Genomic DNA, 26,827 nt, shown 5'->3' with positions numbered 1-26,827 from the left:
TATACCAACACCCTGGCTATAGAAGAAGACAGGTATAGTTAGAAACCCGTAACTGAAATGCATCCATTAAAAAATGAGGTACCAAGCACCCTAGCCATTTCAGTGGGATCCCTATAGAGTTGGCGCAAAGAGGAAGACACTTTAAAGGGTGATTTATTTCAACATAACACACTTGTCTCATACAGGATGCATAGGGGTGCTTTTCTTTCTCCAGTATCTACAGAAGAAATCTAGAAAACTAGCTTAGACTAAACTCCTTGGACAGCTTCATTGTGCAAGGACTCAACCACTATGTGTCGCTTAAGTGCCATTTATATCTTGTAAGGCATAATCCTTTTACAGCTAATAGAAAATATTTGCAAGTTCTTCTATGGGGATATCTCTTGCAATAAAAAGGTTATTTCACTACAGACCTTTTGGCGGACACTCAGCAGCTGCCCTTGAATTGATACTGTCTATAGTTCACAAATCCCATCCATAATTCTGTTAATGATTCATTGAGTTCACTTTGGCCAAACTGAAAACAGTCAAGGTGTGTGGGAGTACCTACCACAGAACAGTCCCCTTTCAATCAGACAATAAGAAGAAATTATCACTCCATCTTCCATTTTTCTAAAAATGCCTTAAACTGCACCTTTCAGATAAATAATGCTGTGTGATTTCCAAGGAAGGATTACTGGTTCACAGCATTTATTCAGAGCCATGTTCAAACACTAAACTCACACACGTTCATTCAGCTAGGCTTAACTTTCATCTGCTAGAGACATGAAATAAAGCAGGAGGGACTGTTTATTATGTACTCCTTGTGATGTCCAGGCTCCCTGTTTTCCAGCTGGCAAATGATAAGGATAACATACCAACCACACTAACACAGGAAAGCAAATGAAAATGAAGTAATCACTACAGACAGCACAGACATATGAATGGCTATTTAGGCTGTTTCCTAAGGCTCCAACCACATCCCTCTGAGATATATTTTCTCTTTATTGTTCATCTGAAAGTCAGCAAATTAAAAAATGCATTTCCTGCCCACCACCCAAGACCCTAAAGCAAAATGCACACAGCCAAATCCATAAGTAGAAACAACACATTCAAGACTCCATGTTATCATCATAGGCTTTCAGTGCCGTAAATCATTTCAGTACTCTAGCTTTGGATGAATCCACAGTGCAATGCTGCTTTAATTATCACTGGCTTCAGTATCCCTCGGGGCAGCTCTTTTGCCCAATGTGACAGGATCAATAAGCTTTCCACAAATTAAAATAACTGAAAACTCTAACAAATGGTGTTGTGGCGGTAAAAATGTAGCTAAAGTATTGCAGGAATTACAAACTATATTACACATAATTGCAAAGTAACATTATTTCACCCTTCCAAGCATCTTATAAGAGCAGTTGGTAGGGGGAGCTGCTCTAATGGACATGCCAACTTACTCTGAAGAACTCTTTGGTTGACCCTGAGTCCAGTGTCCCATAAGCAATTTCGGTTTGTTTGGCAAGGTCTTCTGCACTTTCTATGGGTGAGACCATTCGCTCAACAGTCAAGAAGGCTGCGAGGTTAGCGGTGTAGGATGAAATAATGATGAGAGTGAAGAACCACCAGACACCTCCAACAATGCGACCTGAGAGGGATCTAAACATGAATAAGATAATGCACATTTTCCTGTCTCTTAAGCCACGAAGAGAGAGAGAGAAAGAGAGAAGGCACCATTCTTGCTGAACATGTATCATTAAGTAACAGTCAATAGGAGGGAGATCATTTTCATTTTAAATACTAATAAATGCTTTTTCTCTTGAATCTTAATGCCTACAATACAGAGTACACTCTATTAATATGTATCATGCAGATACAGAAGTCTGAATTCTCTTGAACAGTAATCCCAGTGTTCTTATTATTTCAGGAAATGTCTCACATAGCAAAAATTTTGTCAAAAATACTGGATAGGTAATCTCTGTTTGGAGACAAAAGTAAAGCATGGTAGCTGTAACTCAGTAGCTTTCTCTGTTTCCTCTTAAAAAAAAAAAGACACAAAAGGCTTTGCATATGGATTATGCTGATTCTAGGATTAAAATGTTCCTGTCACCCAAACTTATCAAACATTCTACAAGCTACTGCAATCGTTTGAACTTTCACATTTTTCTTATTTAAGCAGCAAGCATTTTGTAGTAACAGCGATATTTATGTTAAGTAAAAAATTGTATTTTCCATTTTAATACCTGTAATTTGATGAGAAGGCTGCTGAGGAGTAATGTACATCCAGTCTTAATCAGTAGCAGTTTTATTGCTAACTTCAATAATAGCAGTGTTAGGTCAATGCTGAACACTCTCAAAATCTCACTGTTAATGGCTAAAATGAAGCATTCAAGTTTGAAAGATTGGGTCATAATGTTTAATTAAGAAGTTGTAGTTACTGCAGCTAAAGTTCCAGAGCATCCTAAAAGGTTGAGAAATTCAGGACTGGGATCATATATTACATCTGAGGCACCCACTCTGTAAGGCATAGCTTAGCCATACAGTGTGGCTTCTCAGAAACAGATGGTCAAATATTGTCTCTCTCGTAGACAGCGATATTCTGGAAGCAATGCTGTAGAACTTGATAGGAAACAGAAATGGGACAGTCATTCATGCAAAGCAAATATTCCGCACAATAGTGTGCATTTCATAATTGTAATACAATAGAACTAATTTAGCAACAGCACAGTTCCTCTGTGTATACCTGCTGTTTCTGAGAGCTGTTTGTGGTTTATGCACATTGACATACATAAAATAATAGCAACAACTGAAATTCAAAGGAGATTCTCTGTTGCCCTTATCATAGCTATTAAAAAACAAAAAAAATGAAAAGGCTTCCTAAAGAATGAACTTCAAAACACTGCCAGGAAAATAAACGAAGGAAGATTTTATGCTTCAATGTTGAAGATAAAATGCAAATGTAAAAAGATTTGACACAAACCTTGGGGAAATATCACATCCTTGTTGCATAAAGGCACCCAGGGAAAACCAGAGGCTGTTGAATATGCCAAACTCATTGGGAGGCTGGTCACTGGGTCCTTCTTTCCCATCCTCTGGTTCTTCTGTGTGCCACTCATATGGGCTAAACCTGCTAACTAGGAACAGGACCACACTGACACCAATGTAGGCAAAGACTATGCACATCCAGATCTCATACGCCAAAGGGTCCAAGAAGGAAAACACTCCTGGTTTAGATTTCTGGGGCTTTTTGATCATAATGGATATCCCCAGACTCATAAAAGGCTTAGAAAAATCAATGACCTCTTCTCGTACCAAAGTGATGGTCAGAGGCGCAACAGCAATCTCTGCTTTCTATAAAGAGAAAAGAAATATAGATGTATAGATTAATTGAAGTTGGCTTATACATTCAGCTAAGCAGCTAATTCCAAAGGTATGTCATTAACATCAGGACACTGTGGCTTAAATGTTCTTTATACTATCTGTTTCTTTCTATTACAGTCTATATTTACTCAATACGCTTTTAGTAAAACATACATATTGCAGGTTTTTACTTTAGAGAATTATAGAAATACTTAATTTTCCTGCTAAGGAGAAGACTCTTAAATCTTATAGAGGTGGGCAGAAGTGTAGGTAGATCATTTTAGGTATTAATTTAGACTTAAAGTAAAGGAATTCACGGAAGAATGAAAAATGAGAATGAACCCATTGTCACTGAATGTATAGAGATTTTTTTGTAAGATCCCTGAAACAGTCATTTATTATCGTATTTTCACAAGACACAATCATTCTTTGAGGGAAGCCAGCTCACAGACTCAAGGAAGTTCCAAATACCATGAAGCAGCAAAGGTGATTAACTATTGCTGTGATGCCAGAAAACCGCACGCCGTTGTCTTGGGGGAAAGATAGTTCAATAGGAATGAATCAGATTTTAAACAGTGCAAAAAGGCAAGTATACAGGAAACAGCTGTGCAAAGTCACGTAAGGATAAAGGATAAAAAGTGTGCTGAATCCATTCCCATTAGAGACAGGAATAATTTTTAATATGTTTCTCTAATATGTTTTTAGGATGAAGATGCCAGTCTTGAATGAATCATTATTGATGATGATGGTGATTACGGCTCCTAACAATGATATCTGCATGAAATATAAGTTATTGTAGCTGTGCTAATGGGTCATTTCTGTCATTAGGGACTCAATATTACATTAAGGTTTGCTCCTTGCCTTGCCTTGCCTTGTTTGCCTTGCCTTGTACACCAAAGCTGTCATTACAGCAGTACTTTAGATGGGAATTGTAAGAGGAACTGGGACAAAACATGCACCCGTGGGAGGGGAACAGATGCAGAAGCTGCTGAAACCTTTCTCCTGTTCATCATTGTGGTGCTGTATCTAGGTGGATTCACAGAGCAGATCCCATGTTCTGTGACCAGCCTGGACTTCTGTACAGCTTATGGGCTAAGGAGGGTAACTGAGCATATTTTGAGAACACTTGCTGTTGGCTGCAAATAAGGTAGACTCACAGCCTGCCTTCTGCAGTGGCATTACTCTGCTTCAGGCCTCCATATGTGAGATAATCTGCCTGTATTTATCCCACCTCAGGCCCAGTCATCTTCACAAGCACAGTTAAGAGCTATTCATAAATCTCCATAGTAGAACTGTCATAGTTTTATTTTCTAAATACTTAGTTAGCCCAAATTCATCTTATGGGGTAGCATCTTCAGACATAGTACACTGCCCAGAGTTTAGCAAAGCATTTAAGCATGTTTGCCTTTTAGGATGTTCTTAAGGACATTTATACTCAGTAAAATATACAAGGATATATTTAAATCCCATCAATTTCAATGAGATTAAAACATACAGAAAATTAAGGATGTGCTTAAATAGTTTAATCCAAGTGTTACATAAATAGCTCGTGTAATAAAGAAAAAAGAAATTGAAAGGTAGAGGCTTTTGTCATCTCACAACTTTGAAACAGATAAATGCATTAAAATAATGTTTTTGTTATTTTATACACTAAGTTATACTGAGCTGTATATATTTTATGGAATTTAATTTAAAACTAATTTCATGTAGTTAAAATTTAAACCTATTTTGGTAGCCATATCATTTTGAATAATTCAAAAGAACTGACTCATTTCAGAGCAATGGCCCAAAAATGCAAATTTGTATTAAAATTGCTATATATTAATAATCAGATTATATCTGTCATTCTGATATAATTGTGATGCAAACACTTATCATCATAATTTTATGTAAATATAGTTTAAGCAAAACAATTAAAATCATAATTTTGCAAGTGTATCAGACTATCTCTGGTGCTCATGTCTTGAGTAAACATTGTGATAATAGCACTGATTCTCTGAATTTTAATGTAAATTTAGCATAATTCTGACTGAAATTGTTATTTTATCAAGACAGGTACTATATGAAGAGAAATAACATGTCTAGAATATATTTTTAAATATCTTGAAAATTGTAAAATAAATTTGGTTTCTGTGGCCTAAGGATTGTAGGATCGTTTGGGCTACTGGCATTGCTGGATATTTTTGTATTTCATCTCACTCATTAATTCCTTTTTTCTAGAATGACAGTTTCCTTCCTTAGAGTCAATGTCTTCTATACTCTGAAATTTCAGCTACTGTGAATGCCTAATGTGGAGTCCTTGAAACGAATTAACTGAAAGACTCAGGGAAACTCTGATCTGTTACTGCTAATCTTCTCTGTATTTGTCACATAGTGGTATCTTTCTTAACATGGTGTAAATGATAGATCTCATCATTGGTCTTCAAAAGTGTTGGCTAACGCTTCATTTTTTGTGTCTGCAGATTGCTACTGGGATTAAAACAAGGATCCTTGAGGGTTGTTAGTTTTTACGATGTGAGGTGGAAAAGTGACAGCACCATTTTAGCATGAACTGTGGAGATTTTAAAGACCTAATTAGCACACTGCATATTGTATGTGAAACACTGGATAAGATTAATCTTACCAAATTTAAATGCTCACAGAGTACATGCAGAACTCGAACTACATCAGAACTAACTGTCTACACTACTTTAAGGAGTTAAAGAGGAGAAATAGGAACTTATCCCATTTCATTACGATACTGATCTAATGTCAGATGATTCATACCGTAGATAAACCCGTTTCATGCCATTAAATGTAAAGGGACAGTACACAGATAGGTCACAATCAGATGCCAAATAATTGGAAAAAGTGCAGCCTCCTCAATCTCATCATATTATTTGTTATTTTTGTAAGACTACTGTGTGCCACATTAAGGCCTACATAAACTCTTCGTTGTTGAAAGCTAAATAATGACAATAGCTGTGCATTATAATCATCAGCGTTTGTGCTTTGCCCAGTTAACGTACACCATATAATTATGGATTTAAATGATTAACAATATAACAATGGTGCAAACAATTCATTATTTTGTTGCCAGTGAAATCTGTTTTGACAAAAGCTAATGATACTTCATGCTTGAAGCAACCACATCTGTAACAGCATTTCAATCAAGGCTGCACCACTACCAAGCACAGATAGATTCTGGATCCTTCCAATATTATACAATGGGACAAGATTAAGTCTGATGGCAAGAGACTTTTACTTTTCCAGAATATATTACTAAAACCTTGTAAATAAAATCTATGCTTGGTACAAATTGTATGAAGGTGGTAAAGCTATCTGAGAAAAATCATGCAGGAAGTGACTTCAACTTCAGAAGCTCATGGCTTCTCAGGTTTTAAACAGAAATGAGTTGTGACCTTTTGTATTAAGCAGTGAAAGAATAGCATTCTGAGTCAGGAGAATGAATATTTAATTGGGGCTGACTCTTAGTGCATTTGGAAACACCTGTTACATGTGCTTAATGGTATTTCATCCCCAGCCAGCATTTCTTCTGTGAGGTTGATATCAAGGGCTATAGAGTCCCACATGGACTACTGCAGGCATTCGGATAGATCAGGGACAAATGACCAAGATTTTCTGGTAGTTTTTAACAAGAGTGTTAAAAACAAAACAGGAAAATAAACACCTACTCCCCACAACCTTCTGTACAGTCATATCAAAACTGTACAACACAGCACTTTATGCACTGTTTCTCCTGGGACATGATGGAAAAATCAACTACAGAGTTTAGGTGGCAACCAAGCTTCTCTGTGCAGTGTCTGAAGGTTTTCAGCTACCGGAATGACCAATGGTGCATATGGGTCTCAAGGGAACATGGGATAAAATTGGCACATGTGTCCGCTCCCAGTAACATCGTTAGGACTAAGTGGCATTGGGGTATGATGTAAAGAGCAGGAGAGGAGAGGAGCCTTTTGTGTGGCACAGGAAAGGATCAATCTCACTGGCCAACACAAAACTGTTTGTTAATCCTTTAATGTGGTTGGGAATTAGAAGCTGTAAAATGTTTCCCAAATAGATTGTCTCGTTAACTTGCTAATTCAGTTGCAAATTCTGTCCCAATCCTGGCTGCATACAAAAAGCCTTGCTTGAAGCATAGCCAACTACTTAGAGTACTTGTGTTTATGATTTGGGGATCTACCAGAGAAGATGAACATCCTCTTATAGCACAGCTTTGCAGGAAAGTCTCTGGCTGACTGATTTTTCTGCTTTCTCTATATGGAATAGGCCAGGGAACCTGATGTTCTGTAAATCATCTGGCACGGACTCAAGGAAGTTGCAGGGAGGATGCTCTTCATGGATTCTCTATGGAAATCTTAAGCAGCAACTTTTATGAGTTAACAGGAAGAACAATTTTCTTTAAAGCTACAACTGTAAAAGTACATTAAACATGCTTGGAGTAGCTCGTGACCTTAAAGCCAGCTGGCACAAGACAGTCTGTGTCGCTATCATGAAAGTTATTTAACCTCTAAACCAGGTTGGCTGCATTCAAGCTACTATAGGGAATGGCCTCTCCCCCATGCTAGTGTCCAGCTGGGCTCTGAAATTGTTTTGGGCCAAAAATATAGCAGGGACCACTGTTGCAATTTAACAGTTAGGCAAGCAAGTTCCAGTGCCTAGGGACATTCCCTGGTATCACTGATACACTGGGATAGATACAGCCTCACGGCACCTTCGGACAGTACAGGAAATATACTGGGCAACAGCGGACTTCTGTTAGTTCTTTCAAAAAGCAGCTCCAAGAGCTTTGCTGTGGCTCATTCCCAGAGCTCAATTCCAGAATCCCAACCAGACTGCAGCCTTCCTAAATGCATAGTTGTGCAGGAGCTTTTAAACTTGGCCATCAAACCTTTAAAGAGCCTTCACCTCATTCTTTTCCATTACAAAAAATGAACTGTTGACCATGTATTCTAGGACATCCTCTTCATGCAGTCAATTTGCAACAGGTTCCTTACGCCTGTGAGCTTTGTTGCTTTCAGCTATGTTAACAGCAGTAGGTCACATTCCAGTCCTAGCATGAACCTCTGTGTGAGCTTCCTAATGGCACTTTGTATTTCAGTCTAGCGCTAGGGCAGTTTGGGTTTGATAAGGTAAACTTTTCAAGAAAAATGAAAGGAAAAAAAAACCATAACCTGAAAACTAAAGTGTAATTTCAAGTTTCCTCTATAATTTTCAACAGATGATAGGCCATTGAAACTCTGCTATTAAAACTCTATATCTGGGCAAGAGAATTTTCTCACAATGTGTAAAATTTCTCAGATGTTTTAAAAAACCTACTGGTGTAAAACGGCACATAGCCATTGACATCCATGAGATGGCTATCGCAATTAAAAGCCAGACAAGGAGTCATCTCCATTTTCATACAATAAGTCTGAAATAACCTTGACTTTTAAGACTCCTGAGAGTTGAGCTGCTTCCAAGCCATTAAAGTGGATATACATACTTAGTGATCATTCAGCTTTTCCACTCTTTAAAGACACAAGTAGGTTGGTTCCTCCAAGAACTTCCAAGAACACACAGGGTTTTGTGAAGCTGGTATAACCTTCCCATTCTCATGTGGAGGGGAAATCAACAAAACTCTGGGGCATCATTCCCCACACTCCTGCAGCACACAATTTCATGTTGAGGAGTCCCTTGAACTGATGCTAGCGGAGAAGACTTTGAAAAAATTTATCAGCTATACTTAGCTGACAGAAGGGAACAGAAATGGAGCTGCAAGAAAAGCCACTAGGCTTTTGCCACACGTGGCCTTAGCCACCACTGGAATTATGGAAATGGCAACTGTGGATGGACCAACCCATATGCAGTAGGTTTTTATAGGGAGGTTGAGGCATGTTATGAGTTCATTGGTGGAAATGTTCTCACCTAAAAAGATTTAGGATTTTTTTTTATTCCATCACTGGAATGAAAAGTTTCTTTAATAATTCTGATCTGTTCTCAGTGCAGATATTAGCAACTGCAGTCACCAGCAAGCACAGCTCTGAGTTTTGCCGCTTTTGGTAACACCAGATACTGCAAATATTTCTTTGGGTTTGCTGGAACTATTTTCATTAAATATTACAACTTTATGTGTCAACAGAATTGTTAACTGTTATGCTATTCTGAAGAATCCCTCTCCAGGTCACTGTATAACATAATGCTCTTGGCTGCTGAACTTACCAGGTTTCTCTTAAATTTTATTATTGATGTTCATCTTAAAAGTCTGTCTTAATTCTGAATTGCTTAATCGTGTACTTGGCTGTAGTGGTTTGTTATATATGCTTAATATATGATGGTGGATTCTCCATTTCTCAAACTAGACCAAGAGTCCTATCTTTTTTTAAAAGACCTGTCCCCCATTCCATGAAAATGAATAAATGAGTGATATTCTTCCCAATTAAGTTTTACAATGTATCAGGAATAGATGCTCTCTAACATTAGTTCTAACATTAACGAATTTTTAAGGGATGTGCAAACTATGGATGTTCTAATGTTACAAGGTACTAGTTGAATAAATAGGAGAATTTGCATGAAACTATTTGATTTTGTCTTGAAAATAAATGAAAGCACAGAGATCTGAAACAGAATTCTGTTTCTTTTCTGTGACCGCAAGGTTAAATAAAATGCACATATACTTCCTATTTTATGTCTAATACTATGATAAATTAAATCCTGCTTCAAAAATTGGTATGCTTACCCCATAAACAAGTTCTCCTACCATCCCATTCCAGATTTTTGTCTCTGGATCCCTTGCTCCATATTTTCCATCAGGAACAATGGCAATTTTGTACTTGATACCAATATGTTTTGCAATTTCTGACGCCAGATCTACACAGTATCCTTCAAACTTGTCATTCCCTTCAAACGTATCATGGTTTTTCTTGAACATAACATATGGGGCTTCCTATAATGAAAGAAGTAGAACTGTAAAGGAGAAGTATACAGAATATACTCTGAAAAGTAACATGTCATCTACTGACTGAACAACACACATTTTATCAAAAGTTCATGGATAGTATTAACACATTTAAATTAAAATGTATCAACAAAAATCCTTCTGGAAAGGTATACTATTTACACTGTAATTTGGCTTATACATTTCACAAGATATATCAACCTTACAAGTTATAAATACAAAAACTATCCAAGAATGCATATAAATTTTACTTTGTTTTAAATGAAAGACCTTATGCTAAATTTAAAGCGTCAATAGTGGTTGAACCCATACAATGCAAATGACTGTGGGATAATGCAAGGTGTAATTTATGCTTTTGACTTCAGTAAGTAAGCATATCCTCTAACGTAGTGTGGTTACTGTCTATGCAATTTCAGATGCACAGCCTGAATGATTTGCTTCGTTGGGGCTTAGAATGCATAGTTACTAAGAGGCTACATACATTTTAGTGAGAACATAGAAGTATGTTCCTGAGGAAACACACATCTTCCCCTTCGAATAGACAGTGCAGACTCTGCAAGGTCTTTTAAGATGAATCTACGCAATATGCATTAACAAGAAAGGCATTAAGCTGACACTGACTTTACATACTGCATGAAAAAGAAGCAACAAAATATTTTTGGTTGGTGAGTGCCATTGAAAACAAGTAAAACCTGTCTCGAAAAGTGGATCTTACATTCCTTGTATAAACCATACTATCACAATAGTGAACATTATGTGATTGGGAAATCAAGGTCACACTGGGAAAACAAGGTCACATTTTCTTTTTTGCTCTGTGTGGATTCAGACTTTAGCAATCATTATGTAAAACTATACTTTCTGGTGGTATTTTAAAGTACTTCACAGAATTCATATTCATAGCCAGTTCCAGATAAAATACTTGTCACTAATGTCACCCTTTGTTTGAATTTACATCACAAAATACTGGCAACTTAAGTTTTCTCTGTGCTGGCCCTGGCAAATGTTGTTTTTTGACACTAACCTTGGCAGTATTTTGCCCTATTCACATCTTTCCTACATACATAATTAGTACAAAAATAAAGGTAAATGTGTAGTCTGAGAATGTCTGCTTCACTGAAACTACATCAACATCAGCTGTAAGCAACAATAATTTTGTAACCTCTACTAGGTGTTTAACAATGGGGGATAAGTGGCATTACATGAGCAATAGGGGGACTGAATAAACCAATTCCAAAATGTTTCAGTGTGTCAGGTAAATTTTTCCTTTTGGATACCAATTTGTAGCTCCTATTAGCAGGGTGTAGATCCACCCAAGAGAAGAACTTGATAGGCAAGCCTGAACAGTATCTTTAATTTACTGTTATATGGTGAAAAGGCAGAGAAATAGAAAAGAAAGAGATTATACATGGGAGGCACTACTCCCTTTACTTATGTAAATTTACTCCCTGTGGTAACTCTGCCCAGGACCCACCTTCGTATAAGGATGGCAGAAAGGAGCTTTGTGTAATGTGAGTGGAGAAAGTTGTGTAGTTCGTTTACTTCAGTGTGAGAGAAAGGTCCCAGATTAAATTCAACACAGTTTGGGAAGGAGGAAGTGCTAGTGTTTCCTTAAAGACAGAGTCAGGTTCCTAAGTATTGCAGAAATGTGTCACTCTCAGGTGTATTCCCAGAACACGTCTCCTCCTATCATCTCCTTCTTATGTTATTCTGTGCTATGGGCATGCCTCTTTGGGCCACAATTCCTTAACAGTAATTCGGTGTTGGAGGCCATCGATGCATTATGGCCATTACTTCAGCTAAGGAACCACACAGCATAGAAAAGTGTCCACAATGATCACTTCTAAAGTCAAACTCTGTCTGATTACCTGGTTCCTTGACCTATATATAAGTATAAATGCCCAGAGAAATTCGAGGTTGACAACAGCAAATTGCTGCATTTTTTGAGCACATAGTTATAACCACTGCACGGCTAAGGATCGCCAAGGACTTCTAAAATTGGGGCAATTACCAAACAAACTGTTATCATCTTGTTGCATGTGGCCTGGGCACTGAGAAGACCACTAAGCTACAGCATTAACTATACATTGTAATTACTACAGTGATGCAGTGCAATGCCTTTGCCTGTACAGAGTTTTTATCTTCAGAGAAAAACTGCTGAGTATTACCAGTAGCCTGCACCATTTCTTGCATTCCTATCCCCAGTTAAATCAGCTTAATCTCAACCAGCTGTCTTCCAGAGGGAGGGAGAAAGAAGAGCAACAAGAAGGGATTCTGCCCTCTCTTTGCAGTAGATCTTGATTTTAGGAAGTATTTTGTGCACATGAATCAAATGTTCCTCCCTTATGTAGGCTTTTTGTTCCCATGAGAGGAAAAGCCAAAATCTGGGTCTTTCTACATATGTTATTTCACAAACATGGTTAAAAATAAAAAGAGGTGAAAAATACTATGTCTCCTGACTGTGATTTAGCCAGCTGCTAGCTAGAAATACAACCAAGGCTTGTCCAGTATCCTGCATTTGTGGACTCTCCTTACAAGCTTCAGTTACATTTGCTGGCTGCACCTCAAAAGCAATTTTGTTTTTCAAAGACCAGAGTTAGTGACTGCTCGCTCTTCTGATTCAGCCTTTCTCATAAATGCCAAGCTGAAGGCATACACTTAAAGTCACACCAGGGAATAATAATTCTGGCGAGGGGCACAAAGCAGACAGGCACAGAGGAGGCCAGGTCAGCCTGCTCCTTCTCCCAAACCCTAGACACTGTGATTCTGCCTGCACCTCATCACTGACAGGGCTGCTACAAAAAAGCATTTCAACTGTCTCTGCAGAGCAAAGGAAAGTGACAGATGCCTTATTTTTCCTGTTAAAGGCTAAACAAACTTCATCCCTCCTCCCCATGAGTTCTGTGAGGGAATGGTGAGAAGGGAAGCAGTGGGGTACAATAGCGCCCTTGGTAGGTGCAAGCAGTGCCAATCCCATCCAGTGGAGGGACCACCAAGTGAGGGCTCAGAAGACCTGGATTCTGGCAGGGATCTGTTGGGTGACTTGGAGGAACCACATTGGTTCTCTCCCCATCCACTTCTCTTTCTACACACTCTGATCTTACCGATTTAGAGAAAAATACAGCAAGGAACATCTCTTATAATGCAATTCTCTTCTAGAGTAAGGTAGTACCCCTTGCTGTGACTGCTTTAAAAGAAGCAGCAATTGAGTGAGATCTGCCAGTGTGAAACAATGCAATTAAAAATAATGGGAACACCTACTACCTTTTGCGTACTATGTTGTCCTTTCTCTCCTACCTATTATTTTACACAGAATAAATAACAGTTTCTTTAATTATTGTGCCTACTTTACCTGCCAAATATTGAGAGATGTATTTTCAAGGTAGAATTTGATGGGGGGATGTGGGTGGGACTGAATGTGGCTTTCTGATAAAGACTGTTTGCAAAAAAAAATCAAATAGTAGCACTAGTTTTAAATTCTGTCCATTTCAGACTTTGGGGGTGTTTCAAACTAATGAGGTGTGCAGATGTTATTATAATAACATCAGGGCACTGAAAGGCAAGTTTTACTGGTTTGCCAACAAGTAACTTACACAGATGAACTTGCAAGGTCACACTGCAAAGTCATGAAATATCTGAACTGATCAATAGCATATACTCAGCCATATCTTGATGCTCTTTTCTATCTGTGGCACTGAAAAAGATTATTTTTTCTGTATAATCTATTAAAATAGCATTTTCTAAATTAGTAGTAATGTTAGTGTAACCATGCTAGTCTAAAGATATAAGAGATGCAAGATACCTATGGAGAGGTACTATCTTCTATTAGATCAGTTGAAATAGCTGAAAGTAGGCATGCTTTTTCACTGTTTCCAGTTACACCATCTTGTCTAATAAAAATATTACTTCTCCCCACTGTCTTTGTATGTACTACATTTTTGAACTATAAACTCTTAACCTACTGATGTAAAACACAGGTTTGACTTACTGCTGAATGAGGTTTAACACCACAATATTTGCAAGATTTCAGCCGCTTAATAGTATTCTATGGGGTAGTGAATCAAGGAAAAGTCCACGTTGAAACGATGAATGACTAGCACGGAACAGGTATTTGAAATGGTGCAAGCTTTACTTATATAATTCACAATTTTATAACAATACTTAACATTTGTAAATACAAGTTGATGTCTGCAACAATTACCTTTATAGATGTAAACAAATCATTCCACCACATTGCCACAAATTCATGTGTACAGTAAAATGCTCACAACTGATGATTCACACTATAAGGCAAGCTAGAGAAAGTAACTAACGCAAATACCAAACAGATCTATGTTTGGCTTTCCTATTCTAAAGTTCATTTCAAAATCTTCATACATTGTAAAATTAATTTGTAAAAGTGACAAATATTTGTGCAAGGAAATGTCTCATTTTTAGAACAGGAATGGCACACATTATCACACTTTATTCTGAAAGAAACTTCTGTAGATGTCAATGGAAGGTTTTTTGGTTTTTGGTTTTTGTTTTTGTTTTTGTTTTTGTTTTTTTTTCTGAATAAAGTGTCCAGGATTCGGTTTGAAGTCTTTATTATTGTCATGCAACAAACCTCAATTTTTTCTCCAGTCTACTAAAAATTTAATTAACAAAATTTCTAATGAAAAAATATTTTTCTATTATGAGAAAGGAGGTTATAGTTAGAATTTTTGAGGTAAGACTGCGTCAAGTATATCAGTCAAAACAATGAGGGTGGTTCTCAGTCACTTAGTGAAGGTATCTGTCATCTGAGGTGCCTCAAGGTAACCTGCTTGACCTCCAAGTGCCATTCTGCAGGTCCTTTGTGCTGCCCCTTTATGGATAGGTCTGATATCCTCAGTGCTAGGCATCCACCTATGAGCTACTGAATCAATTTCTAAATCTTTTTGGACTTTGATGAAAACTTACATACTTGGGGCACAACTCATCCCACATGCCTCAAACAACATACAGTAGCTGAGACATCCACATGGAGTGGTCATATATGGCGTAAAACAGGCAACTGTCATCCTGCCAGTGTAAGAAATGGGGGTTAGGCAGTATATCCTAGAGCATCTTAAATGTCACTGAGTGCTTATAAGTGGGCAACTGAATCAATAACCTTTGTAAAGTCATCTACATTTAGGTGACTCAGTCTTGAATTGAATCCTGCCCTTGAAGCTTAATCTGCCAACACCAAGACTATCTCATTAAAATACTGAGCTGGAAGCCACAATGCAGACACAGCTCGTTGTACATCGAGCTTTGGTTCTAAAGCATTTTTATGATTTTTTAAGTTTTGCAATCTTCAGAGTAGGTACAGAGTTGACTGTATCATGAAATGGATTAGAGAGTTTAGAGTAGTCTTCCCAGCCTACTCTCCTATATTCTATCTCAACATCTTGTCACCATATTTCTCAACTTGCTAAATTAGAGATGATCATTCTTCCTAGCTGGCTAAGTCACTCACTTTACCTTAGTGTTAGAGGAGGGCTGCATATGGCGTCCCTTCTCCAGTCATACAATGAGCCTACTGTGCACTTGGAGGTCCCAAGCCCTGCCTCTGGAGGGAATGCTTCTGCAGACAGGTAGAAAATCTGTCCTTTCCGGAGGGCCAGATGTGCAGGAGGCTGTGCATCGCATGAGGTGCAGGACACAGGGCTCTCCCACGAACTATAAAAAGCAGGGCTGTGCGGCAGCTGGTAGAGGAAAGCGTGTCAGCTGCCCCTGCTGCCACCTCTCTTGGGGCTGCTCCTTCACCACGTGATTAATCAGAGATAGGTGGAGTGCCTATGCGCTAAACCAAAACTGTAAAATAAATTCTACGTGCTCTCACTACGTTACAAATGAACATAACATTTTGCCAAGTAGAAAACACCGTAGTAAGTTCTTTGATTGCAGAGCTAATTCATCATAATGCATCTTTTATGCAATAGCCATACAGCCACACTACAGCAAAGTAAGCATAGACACATAAAAACTGAAGAAACAGCAGGCAAATCAACTTGTGCTATTTGGCTTCAGGCAAAAATTAAAGCGAGCCATGCTGAAAACTTGCAAACTTTTCTTACGCTGCCACGACACCTGTCTTTGAAGACTGAAAAGCCTGACAGCACTGGTTGCAGAAGCTTTTCAGTTTAATGTTGGAAAATATGCATGCAACCAAAATTATATGTGTCATCTACAATGGTTCAACTTCCCTTCAATGTGAAGAGGGCAATGAAGAGGTCAAAAAGTCTCTGTCTGGCATTTGCAACACGACTATAATACAGAGAAGAGCAAAATAACAGGATTCTGGAAATTATTCTAGTTAAATATATCTTTTCTTTGTGTGTGTGGTCATATGCTTGTGGATGCTAAATACATTGCCCTGGCAGGCCAATATTAAGAATCATGGTTCTAATCTGCCTTCAGCATCATGTGTGCAGCTCCCAGTGGAGTCAATGGGAGATGGGCATGATAAGGCAGAATTCACCATATATTCTTATTCAAACCAAATACTGATATATTTCTCTTGCACTGTGATTTTGAAATATTGAAAGGGGACACTTTTGGTCAAGAAGCAGTGCTGCTTTCAAATAATTGCATTTATCCCAAAATGACATGCTGCATAAACATAGGGCATGCTTTGGAATATTAATTCAGCTTTTTGGTTTTGAAAACGATCCCACCAGTCCTTTCAATACAGGGACTGGAAAAGTTCTTTTGAAGATAACATTTATTATGCACATCAAAATGCTTCAATGCAAACAGGACAGGCAAGATAACACATTTTAAAAGCTTTCTTGTTTTCCTTTTTTTCCTTTCTGGCAAACAGGAACCTTTTATATTACTTTTCATTATTATTTTTTACTCGCTTCTCCTAAGCTTGGAGCTATTTATGGAAATTACAGTATTCATGTATGGTAGCTTCAGTCAAAGATATCAGGATTGGTATGAGAGGAAAATTTCGACTGAAAGCTTGTTATTCACATCGTTCTCTTCTCAGCTTGGCAAAGTTGAAGGTTAACGTCATCTGTTCTAGACATTTCAGATTAGTCACAGAACTTTTCTTGGTGGTTCAGTGCCTGGTCATCCAGTCAGAGGAACAGTAATCCATATGGAAAAATTAGCTCAATGCTACTAGACTGGTGGTTAATACTTGAGCCTTAGTTAGGAATGTTCGCAGCATCTTGGGACTCTTTTCTTCCTTGATCAATTTCTTAAAATAGGATTCTTCATCAGAGGCTGAAAAGAGGAGGACTGTACTGAAGTACATTTTTTTTCCATCACCAAGTCTTTTTTTTTTTTTTTTTTAGGAAAAAGATACATATATTTTAAATGTCCCATGCAAAAAAATAAAATAAAATAAAAAGTTACACAATTTGGTTAGGAGTTACATTCTGAATTCCTGAATAGTAGTTTGGTTGGTTTGCATCTTGGAATGATAATCTTCAACAGGAGATTTGTTAAGACATACTTAATGTATAAATGTATACAAACTGCTGGGAATCTGGTAACTAACTGCATTTTTGAGTAAGAAAATGTCTTGACACTTTCCTTTGGATTATTTTCAACTCTGTATTAAATTAGAAAAATTGTTGCTTAACTTATTCTAAAGGGTTAAAATATCTTGTCTAAATGAAGCAGGTGAAAAGGGCAGTGAACTGAGATGTAAATTTTAAAAGCGGTCAGGTAAAGGTCACCCTTTGCCAGTTGGCTTTTACAAACATCAGCTTAAAAGGGCATGTCTGACTTCTGAGGGAAAATTGTTAAATATTTTGTTTGAAATACAGATTTGTAAGAAACAATGGTTTTGAAAAACTATGTATTAAAAATGTAAATGAATGAAGCAACTGCATTCACCTTTGCAACCACTCTTTAAAAACACCAATAACACTGGAAAATCAAACCCCAAATCTATTTAGATTTTATTAAAATGGAAATTTTATTGAAATGCTGAATAAACATACTAAGAAATATCTTCAAATGCACCTACTAATTTCATGTTTTCATTCACAATTAAAAGTAGATAATCCAGTTCTGATTGGCTGACTGAACTATACTAAGAATTTTAGCTCTTGCTAATGCCAATTTTGAATTTATAATGTATCAACAAAAAAGGACACTGGAATTACAAACACCTAATTTTATACTCTTTGTTCAGTTCTGTCATTTAGAGGTTTTGGGTTTTTCTTTCCTTCCAGTTTCTTGTGAGTCAAGATTTATCAATCAGAGGTTGAAAGAATTCACTTATATATCTGAGACTTACTTTAGTAAAAAAATGGAAAAGACTGAATAAAGGAAAAAAAAATTACCACAACTCAATTTTAAAAACCTGATTTCAAGTGAATCGTTATATTAAATGTGTACCAAAAAAACTGTACAGACATGACAGTCAAGATAATTAAGATATATGGTCCTCACCCTCCCACTAACCTAGGAACTGGCAGACTAAATTAGACCATGACTAGAAACAAGATTGTGTCACATAGCAGTATAAGCATTAAAAAAAGAAACACCTTACCAAAATTGTAGTGACAACTACTGTTCTATTCTCAATGGCTGAAGTGTCATTTCCAAGTGTAGGTTCATGCTGAATTAAAACTAATTTATCCATGTCGTTCCAGTAACCAACCTGCAAAACAAAATGTATATAATTTACAGTAGAAAACTCTACATTCTGTATAACTACAAATATAAATGATTATAAGAACAACAGAGTGATCTAAAGATAATTTGGTACCAAAGGAAGTGCTGTCATGCTCATAGACAGGTCCACAGTGGTATTTATCTAGCACTTTGGGTATACCATCTTGCACTACTGCTGCAGAGTCAGATGTGGTATCGCTGCCACTCAGCTGTTCCTGAATGATCTGAGCTACTTACTTTGACCAGAGGCACAAGTTAAATCCTGTTTTCAGTAGTTTGAAGTCTTCCTGGGTCATAAATGAGATATAAGAATTTTTGCTCTCCACAAGAAAGTTTTCATTCACTGATCCTCCAGATATTCTGGTCTTGGATGGAGGAGTGAAAAACATTTGGATGACAGCTTTGCAATGTAATGGCTGATCTGAATTCCCTGCTCCATCATGGGCCTCCCAGGAGACCCCAGTCGCAGGACTTACACCAGGCTCATTCTACTTAACTGCTGGCACTGACCTTTAGTACCTACATTAGAAGCTCTGTTATTAAAGCTTTCTTTACACTCACTGGACAGACAGGCACCACCAGACAGTGACTCAGCTCATGCAGGATAAGCACCCCTCCTAGAAAAGTGCTTGCTTTCCCCACTGACTCTAAAGCATGGTAAGAGTGACTTCACTTTAAAAGTATCTCTAGTAAGTACCTACAGGGAAGTGGAACAAATCAGGTTTTCCTCTCCCTGGCTGCAATTAGGCTGTGACAACCCTTCCCAGAGCAGCCTTAAGGTGAAACAGCTGCCTTTGTTCATTGCTGGGAACGACCTACTCTAGAGTCAGGTTTGAATCACTCATTCTTGTATTCCCATGGAGAAAAAAAAAATTAAAAGTGGTATGCCTGCAATCAGAAGCCTTCCCTTACATACAGACATGGCTCTTTGCAGTGCACACCTCTAGTATTCAGTACAGCCTGCAGCTGTGCCCTGTGCATTGGTAGTGATGATGCTGGGCACAAGACATGAGTCAACATCCTTTCCTGTGAGGGCCCAGGGATGCAGTGCTTGCTGTAAGACCAGATGGGATGAAGGCAGCCTGAGAAAAGAAGATTCCCCTTCAAACTTTTATTGATGCTTTTGGGAGCTGCTCAATGAACACTTAGAACTCCCCACATACCCCCCAAAAAATCCCCACAGGCTATGTACTATGTCTTTGGATGGCCAAAAGAAGATACAAGACCTAAAATACTTCACTGTTTTTGTAAATCCTGGCCAGTCAGAATCTTACAGCACGCTCATCTCCTCACTCCATTTGGTGACACCATGTTTAGTATCTTTATCAGCAAGTGGTATTTCTGGATTTTTGAGTTCCTCCCAATATTTAATGTTGCCCTGGGTGACATCAGGCAGGGAAGGTCTTCCTGCAAATCCTGTGTGCATGATGTTCCCAGTACAAGGCGGATGTCTATGAAATGGCAAGTGGTTCATGACAGTGGTCCCTTGTCTCACTCTTACTTGGAGATGTCTAATTCCACCTTCCCACCCCGTCCTTTCAGCATGCCAGACACAGGTCCCTTAGCTGAAGCTGCTTTCACATCTAACCTGTCGCTCACTAGCCAACACTCTCCCTTTTCCCCTTCTTGCCATTCTGTTTTCTCCAACTAGATCATGGTTGTCTGTGCACCCTCTGACAAGGTTTCTGGGGAATGGCTCAGTGCCTGTTCCTCTGACCCAGCACTGACAGCACTCAGCTCCATGTCAAACAGACAACATGAACACAAACATGTCAGTAGGAGAACAGTGCTCTAATCCCACCTAAAGGGCCTCTCCAGGTTGCTGAGAACCTAATGAATTAAGAGGCTGATCATTTTTCCCAGGAAAGATGCAGACAGCGGCAGTGATTTTAAACAGTTCCTATCAAAGAGATGCAATTCAAGCTGGCACAGCTCACTTTTCAGAAGCACCCGGGGCCTAGTCAGCAGCAACTCCCGCTTCCCTCCTTCCTTGACTAATAAGGAGTTTGTGAGACCGAAAGCTGGGAGAGCCTTGTCCATCTTACCAGAAGAGGAAAGGAAATTTTAGTGGAAAGCGGGCTTCAGACAGAGCTCCAGTGTAACTGTCAGTGCCAAAGGACAGTCTGCCTTGGATGAAAAGACCAGTGTGATGGAAAATGGCTAAATGATCAGATCAGTTACGCAGCCAATATTATTTCTAACATTATTGTAGAACTCAGACTAAAATTCACCACCACATAGGATTCTGCCTCCATGACATGGAGAAACATCATGTACAAATCAATGCAGTGATGTCATATGAGAGTCTAGAAGTGCAGGGGAGTGCTTTTGGTTCCTGGTCTGATATGCATAAAGAATCCTGTATATTCTTAGAACAGGCAACCTTCCTCTTGATTTTTACCTTTACTATTTCATCACTTTCCTTTTTGAAAAAAATTTATGGAGAGGCAAGACATTTTAGCAGTCCCTAGAGCAGTGTGCAGACACACTCACCACAGAGAATTGCAAACACATGAAGTAATTCAACATGAGTAAGTAAATATGATTGAATATGAGTGAACATTTTTTGTCTATTAGTGAAGCAAACAAACACAAATTCTTCCCATGCACAGCTTCTGGTGTATTTAGTTGAAAAGTTCCTTTTCTCTTTGCAATTGCTATTACAGCACAGGAGCCTTCATTTAGGTGTTTGCAGCTAACAGGAAGCTTCTGCATTACTGATGTAGTGGAGAGGGAGGTTTTCTTCCTAGTAGGATGCACTGCTAACAAATATTCTTTTTCATCCAGACAACTATAGAGTCACAGATACAATTGATAACCAAAAATGTCAAGTTCTTGTCAAAAACTGTGACCAGCTAAAGGCAGAATATGTACACCAAAGCCTGGCAGTTTGGGAAGATCATTATAATAGTGAATGATTGTTTTTCATTGTGCAGTTCCTCACTGCTGGTAAGTTCAGAAGGAAATCAGAAAATGAATGATGTACTGTGTTATAAAAGTAAGTACCATATGAAAATGCAGACAGAGATAAAGCAGGTGTTTGAAGAATGGCAGGCATTTTTTAAAGGAATTTTAGCTTGTGTGCATGGGTGTTAGCTTTCATGCGTGCATCTCAAACCTGCGCTAAAGTAACTTTGGAACTGGATTACTGAATAAATATATAAGACATATCATGACACTTGTCTAAGTATACAGATTCACAGTCACTGTAAGAGCACTAAATAACAATATGCTTTCCCATAAATACCTCAAATCCCCAAGGAAAAAAACTCATCAAAGGTTAGGATTGAGTTCAGCTATTAAAGTACATGCAATTCTATTTGGATTGCAATTGGACTTTATAGTAGTTCCATCCACTTATACAGAGGCCGAATTTGTCTTTTAGGAAACAGTATCGCAAAAATATCTGCCACAAAGTAAATTTGTCACAACAGTTTGGCATCTGAATGAATAGTGTAATTTCTGAAGTCCTGTGCACCTTGTAGCAACCACTAAAGTGCTCCTGCCAAAGCCCACAAGTCGCTAAGGGCAACACAATACTCAAAATTTTTGATAATAAATTTTCATGTTAGTTGCCCAACTTGGAATTTAGGAACCAAATCTTAGACTGTTTTGTGCATGTACATGTACAAGTATATTCTTTGTTTACTTTTTTCCTCTTTTTTTTTTTTTTTAAAATCTTGGTAACATAATGAATGGTGAATGACAAAATCACAGAATGATTGAGGTGGGAAGGGACTGCTGGAGGTCATTTGGTCCAACCCCCCTGCTCAACCTAGAGCCAGTTGCACAGGACCGTGTCCGGATGGCTTCAGAGTATCTCCAAGGATGGAGACTCCACAACCTCCCTGGGCAACCTGTCCCAGTGCTTGATCACCCTCACGGTGAAAAAGTGTTTCCTGATGTTCAGAGGGCATCTCCTGTGTGTCAGCTTGCGTCCACTGCCTCTAGTCCTGTCCCTGGGCACTACTGAAAAGAGCCTGGCTCAATCTTCTTTGCGCCCTCCCTTCAGGTATTTGTACACATTGATAAGATCCCTCTTGAGCCTTCTCTTCTCCAGGCTGAACAGTCCCAGCTCTCTCAGCCTTTCCTCATAGAAGAGGCGCTCCAGTTCCTTAATTGTATTTGTGGCTCTTCACTGGACTCTCTCCAGTCTGTTCATGTCTCTCTTGTACTGAGGGGCCTAGAACTGGACACAGTTCTCCAGGTGTGGCCTCACCAGTGCTGAGTAGAGGGAACAGATCACCTACCTTGACCTGCTGCCAATACTTTGTTTAACACAGCCCAGGATACCATTAGACTTCTTTGCTGCAAGGGAACATTACTGGCTCATGTTCTACTTGGTGTCCGCCAGGACCCCCACTGCTTTTTTCTGCCAAGCTGTTTTCCAGCTGGGTGGCCCTTAGCATATATTGGTTCCTGGGACTGTTCCTTCTCAGGTGCAGGACTTGGCCCTTTTCCTTGCTGAACTTCATGAGGTTCCTGTTGGCCCATTTCTCCAGCCTGTCAAGAACCCTGTGGATGGCAGCATGACCCCCTGGCATATCAGCCACTCCTCCCAGTTTGGTGTCATCAGCAAACTTGCTGGTGGTACATTCTGCCCCAGATCCAGATCATTAATGAAGACTTTAAACAGGACTGGACCCAGTTTTGACCCCTGTAAAAGGCCTTAGTGAAGTCCAGGTAGACAATATCCACTGCTCTCCCCTCACCTACCAATCCAATCACTTCATTGTAGAAGTTTATCAAGTTGGTCAAGCATGACTTGGTGAAGTCAGCCATGCTGACTACTCATGATGATTTTCTTGTCCTTAATGTGCCTGGAAATGGTTTCCAACAATAGCTGCTCCATCACCTTCCCAGGGATCAAGGTGTAGCTCCCTGGGTTCTCCTTCTTGCCTTTCTTGAAGAGAGGAGTGACATTTACTTTCCTCCAGCCTTTGGGCACTTCTCATAGTCGCCATGCTCAACCAAAGATTATTGAGAGTGTCCTTGCAATGACATCTGCCAGCTCCCTCAGCACCTGGGGGTGCATCCCATAGAGGCCTATGTACGTCCAGTTTGCTTAAGTATTCCCTGACCTGATCCTCTTCTACCAAGGTACATCTTCCTTGCTCCAGCCTTTCTCCCTTGTCTCTGGGGCCCAGGATTCCTGAAGGCCAGTCTTGCTAGTAAAGTCTTGAGGCAAAGAAGGCATTCAGTACCTCAGCCTTTTCCATGTCCTGTGTACTCAGGTCCCCTGTCTCATTGAGCAAAGGGCCCACATTTTCCCTAGTCATTCTTTTGTCACCTGTGTACATATAGAAGTCCTTCTTGTTGTCTTTGATATCCCTGGTCAGATTAAATTCCATTTGGGCTTTAGCTTTCCTAACTTCATTCCTGGATGCTCAGACAACGTTTCTGTATTTCTCCCAGGTTACCCATCCTTGCTTCCACCCGCTGTATGCTTCCTTTTTGTTTTTGAGTTTGGCTAGGAGCTCTTTGTTCATCCATGCAGGCCTCCTGGCGTTTTTGCCTGACTTATTCTCTTGAGCTTGGAGGAGGTGATCCTTGGATATTAAGCAGCTCTCTTAGGCCTGTTTTCCCTCCACGGCCTTACCCCTTACCTTCCAAGCAGATCTTTGAGGAGGCCAAAGTCTGCTCTCATGAAGTGTGAGCTTGTTTTTCACCCTCCTCCCAGCCCTTAGGCTCCTGAACTCCACCATCTCATGCTCACTGCAGCCAAGGCTGCCTTGGACCTTCACATCTCCAACAAGCCCCTCCTTGTTGATGAGTATGAGGTCCAGCAAAGCACCTTTCCTCATTGGGTCCTCTATCGCTTGGAGGAATAAGTTGTTGTCAATGGACTCCAGGAACCTCCTGGATTGCTTAAGTCCTGCTGTGTTGTCCCACCAGCAGATATTGGGGTGCTTGAAGTCCCCCATGACAACCAGGGCCTGTGAATATGAGGCTGCTGTAGAGGCAGAGGAGTCTGTCTGTAGAGGGCCTCATCCACTTGTTCTTCTTGTCAGGTAGCCTAGAGCGGACACCCACTATAATGTCACCTTGACCTGTCCTCTCTTTAATCCTAACCCATAAACTCTCAGGTGGCTCCTCATCCATCCCCAGGCAGAGCTCCACGCACTCCAGCTGCTCTCTTATGTAAAAGGCAACTCCGCCTCCTCATCTTCGCTGCCTATTCTTCCTAAAGAGCCTGCATCCCTTCACTGCAATACTCCAGTCACAGGAGCCATCCCATTACATCTCAGTGATCCTTCTCACACTTTTTCCCCTCACCAGCAGGTTTGTTATTGTTCTGCAGACAAGAAGCAAGTAAGAAATGCTGCATAAAACAACCTAATATAAGCATTGGCTATTGTTTCCTATTTTACTAAACTATATGGAAGTCTGCCTCTGACTAGCTGTGCCATTTCGTAATGCTCTGTTCACATCCTTAAAGCTGTGAGCAACAACGATCAGTTTTCTAAAGATTAGAGCCAAGCTTTACTCTGAGTGGAAAGGCTAGTCCTGAAAAGATATTGCTGGGTGACTCATAAGTCATGTTATGTAGGACATGAGAAGACATTAAAAGTGGAGGCCTCTTATTTCAATTAAGTATAGCCATTTCTCACGTATTATATAGGATTTGTCAGACTGGAGCACGGAATTGGTCCAATGACCACACATAAAATACCATGTAATACATAAGAAATAAATTCTTGTGAGTAGCCAGATCTGTCAAAGCTATTATGGCTTGTTATATCAAAGACAGGTAATGGCTTAAGAGTGGCAGAGAGGCATGCCTGAAAAGGTAACAAAAGCACCTTGGGACCCTAGCACAGCACATCCACAGCTCCTCTTTTTGCAGCCACCTTCTCCCTCAAATTGCAGGCAAGAAGAGAGGGTGGGGACATCCCTGCCGTGGTGCCAGCCAGACACCTCTCCCAAAACAGGTGACAAATGTTGAAACCGGAACAATAGGCTACTTTCTACAGTTTGCTGCCAAGCAAATTCCCTAAAGTTCTAACCTAATTAACCACATCTTTTCCACCTTGCCTTCTCTTCTGTACAACTGGGAATTGGGGATGGAAAGGCCATATTTCACCACTTGCCTTTGATATACCCCAGCCACCCGTACACCCTCCTGGCTGCCAGCAGTGCAGTGCGCAGTCAGGAAGGGAGCACGAGTGGCAGCAAGGACAGATACATTGCTGGGCAGGAGACACCGGGCTTCCCAAGAGAGAAGGAAGACAGACTCACCTTTCCCAATTTATTCTTCAGCCATCTGTCATAGTTTCAAAAGGCAACTGTACCAATACTCCTCATACACAGGCACATGCTTTCCTTTGGTCTACAGCTCTATACTGTGATATACTGGCAGTTTGTTCATCCCAATGTGTAATTCTGCTCTGGGTCTGTAGTTTAAGACTCTGCCTCCTCAACACCATGGCATGTAACTCTCTTTGGGGACACACAGTTCACCTGGGGTATTTACTGGGCTTGTCACCTCTGGCCCGACAGCAGAGGACTATTTAATTCAATTCTAATTGCCTTGGCCCTACTCAAGCAGCTATGATTCTCCTGTTCACTATCAGCTTCTCACTTTTTCTTGTTCTGATGATTTCACAAACAAAACAAGCCACAGTGCCTCCAAAGGAAATAAAATGCTTGAGCCTGAGTGCATTATCTGTTCTTTATTTGTTTTATACTGTGAAAAATGGACAAATTTCAGCACAGAAGAGAAAGCGTTAACAAAGTACCCCAGCTTATCTTTTCAAAGTGATTGGGCTGAGTGATAAGCTATATGAATTCAGACATGGAGGATCTGCTTAGACATATATTAATGTGCGTTTGCCTAAGTTGCTTACAAGCAACAAATCAAGCACGCAGGATTAGATACTGCAATTAATTTCAGAGAATATAAGTATTGAGGCCATT

At 39.5% G+C, this 26,827-nt stretch overlaps 1 protein-coding gene across 3 annotated transcripts in view; it reads right to left on the bottom strand.

Moving 5' to 3' along the window:
- GRIA4 (glutamate ionotropic receptor AMPA type subunit 4) overlaps positions 1-26,827 on the bottom strand; it is a gene marked incomplete at both ends in the record, with an annotated part of 233,713 nt that overhangs the window by 45,452 nt on the left and 161,434 nt on the right. For 2 of the 3 annotated variants that reach the window (XM_082336963.1, XM_082336962.1), the window contains 4 exons: positions 1,434-1,632; positions 2,954-3,324; positions 10,052-10,258; positions 18,786-18,896. In XM_082336963.1, the coding sequence (XP_082193089.1) occupies positions 1,434-1,632; positions 2,954-3,324; positions 10,052-10,258; positions 18,786-18,896 (888 nt within the window). Of the gene's footprint in view, positions 1-1,433; positions 1,633-2,953; positions 3,325-10,051; positions 10,259-17,473; positions 17,507-18,785; positions 18,897-26,827 lie in introns of those variants that run through there. The other variant, XM_082336964.1, reaches the window with a different exon arrangement.

This window comes from Platalea leucorodia (assembly GCF_965183815.1).
Source record: "Platalea leucorodia genome assembly, chromosome: 2".
Taxonomy (NCBI): Eukaryota; Metazoa; Chordata; class Aves; order Pelecaniformes; family Threskiornithidae; genus Platalea; species Platalea leucorodia.
This window is presented reverse-complemented; position numbering and strand designations above follow the sequence as displayed.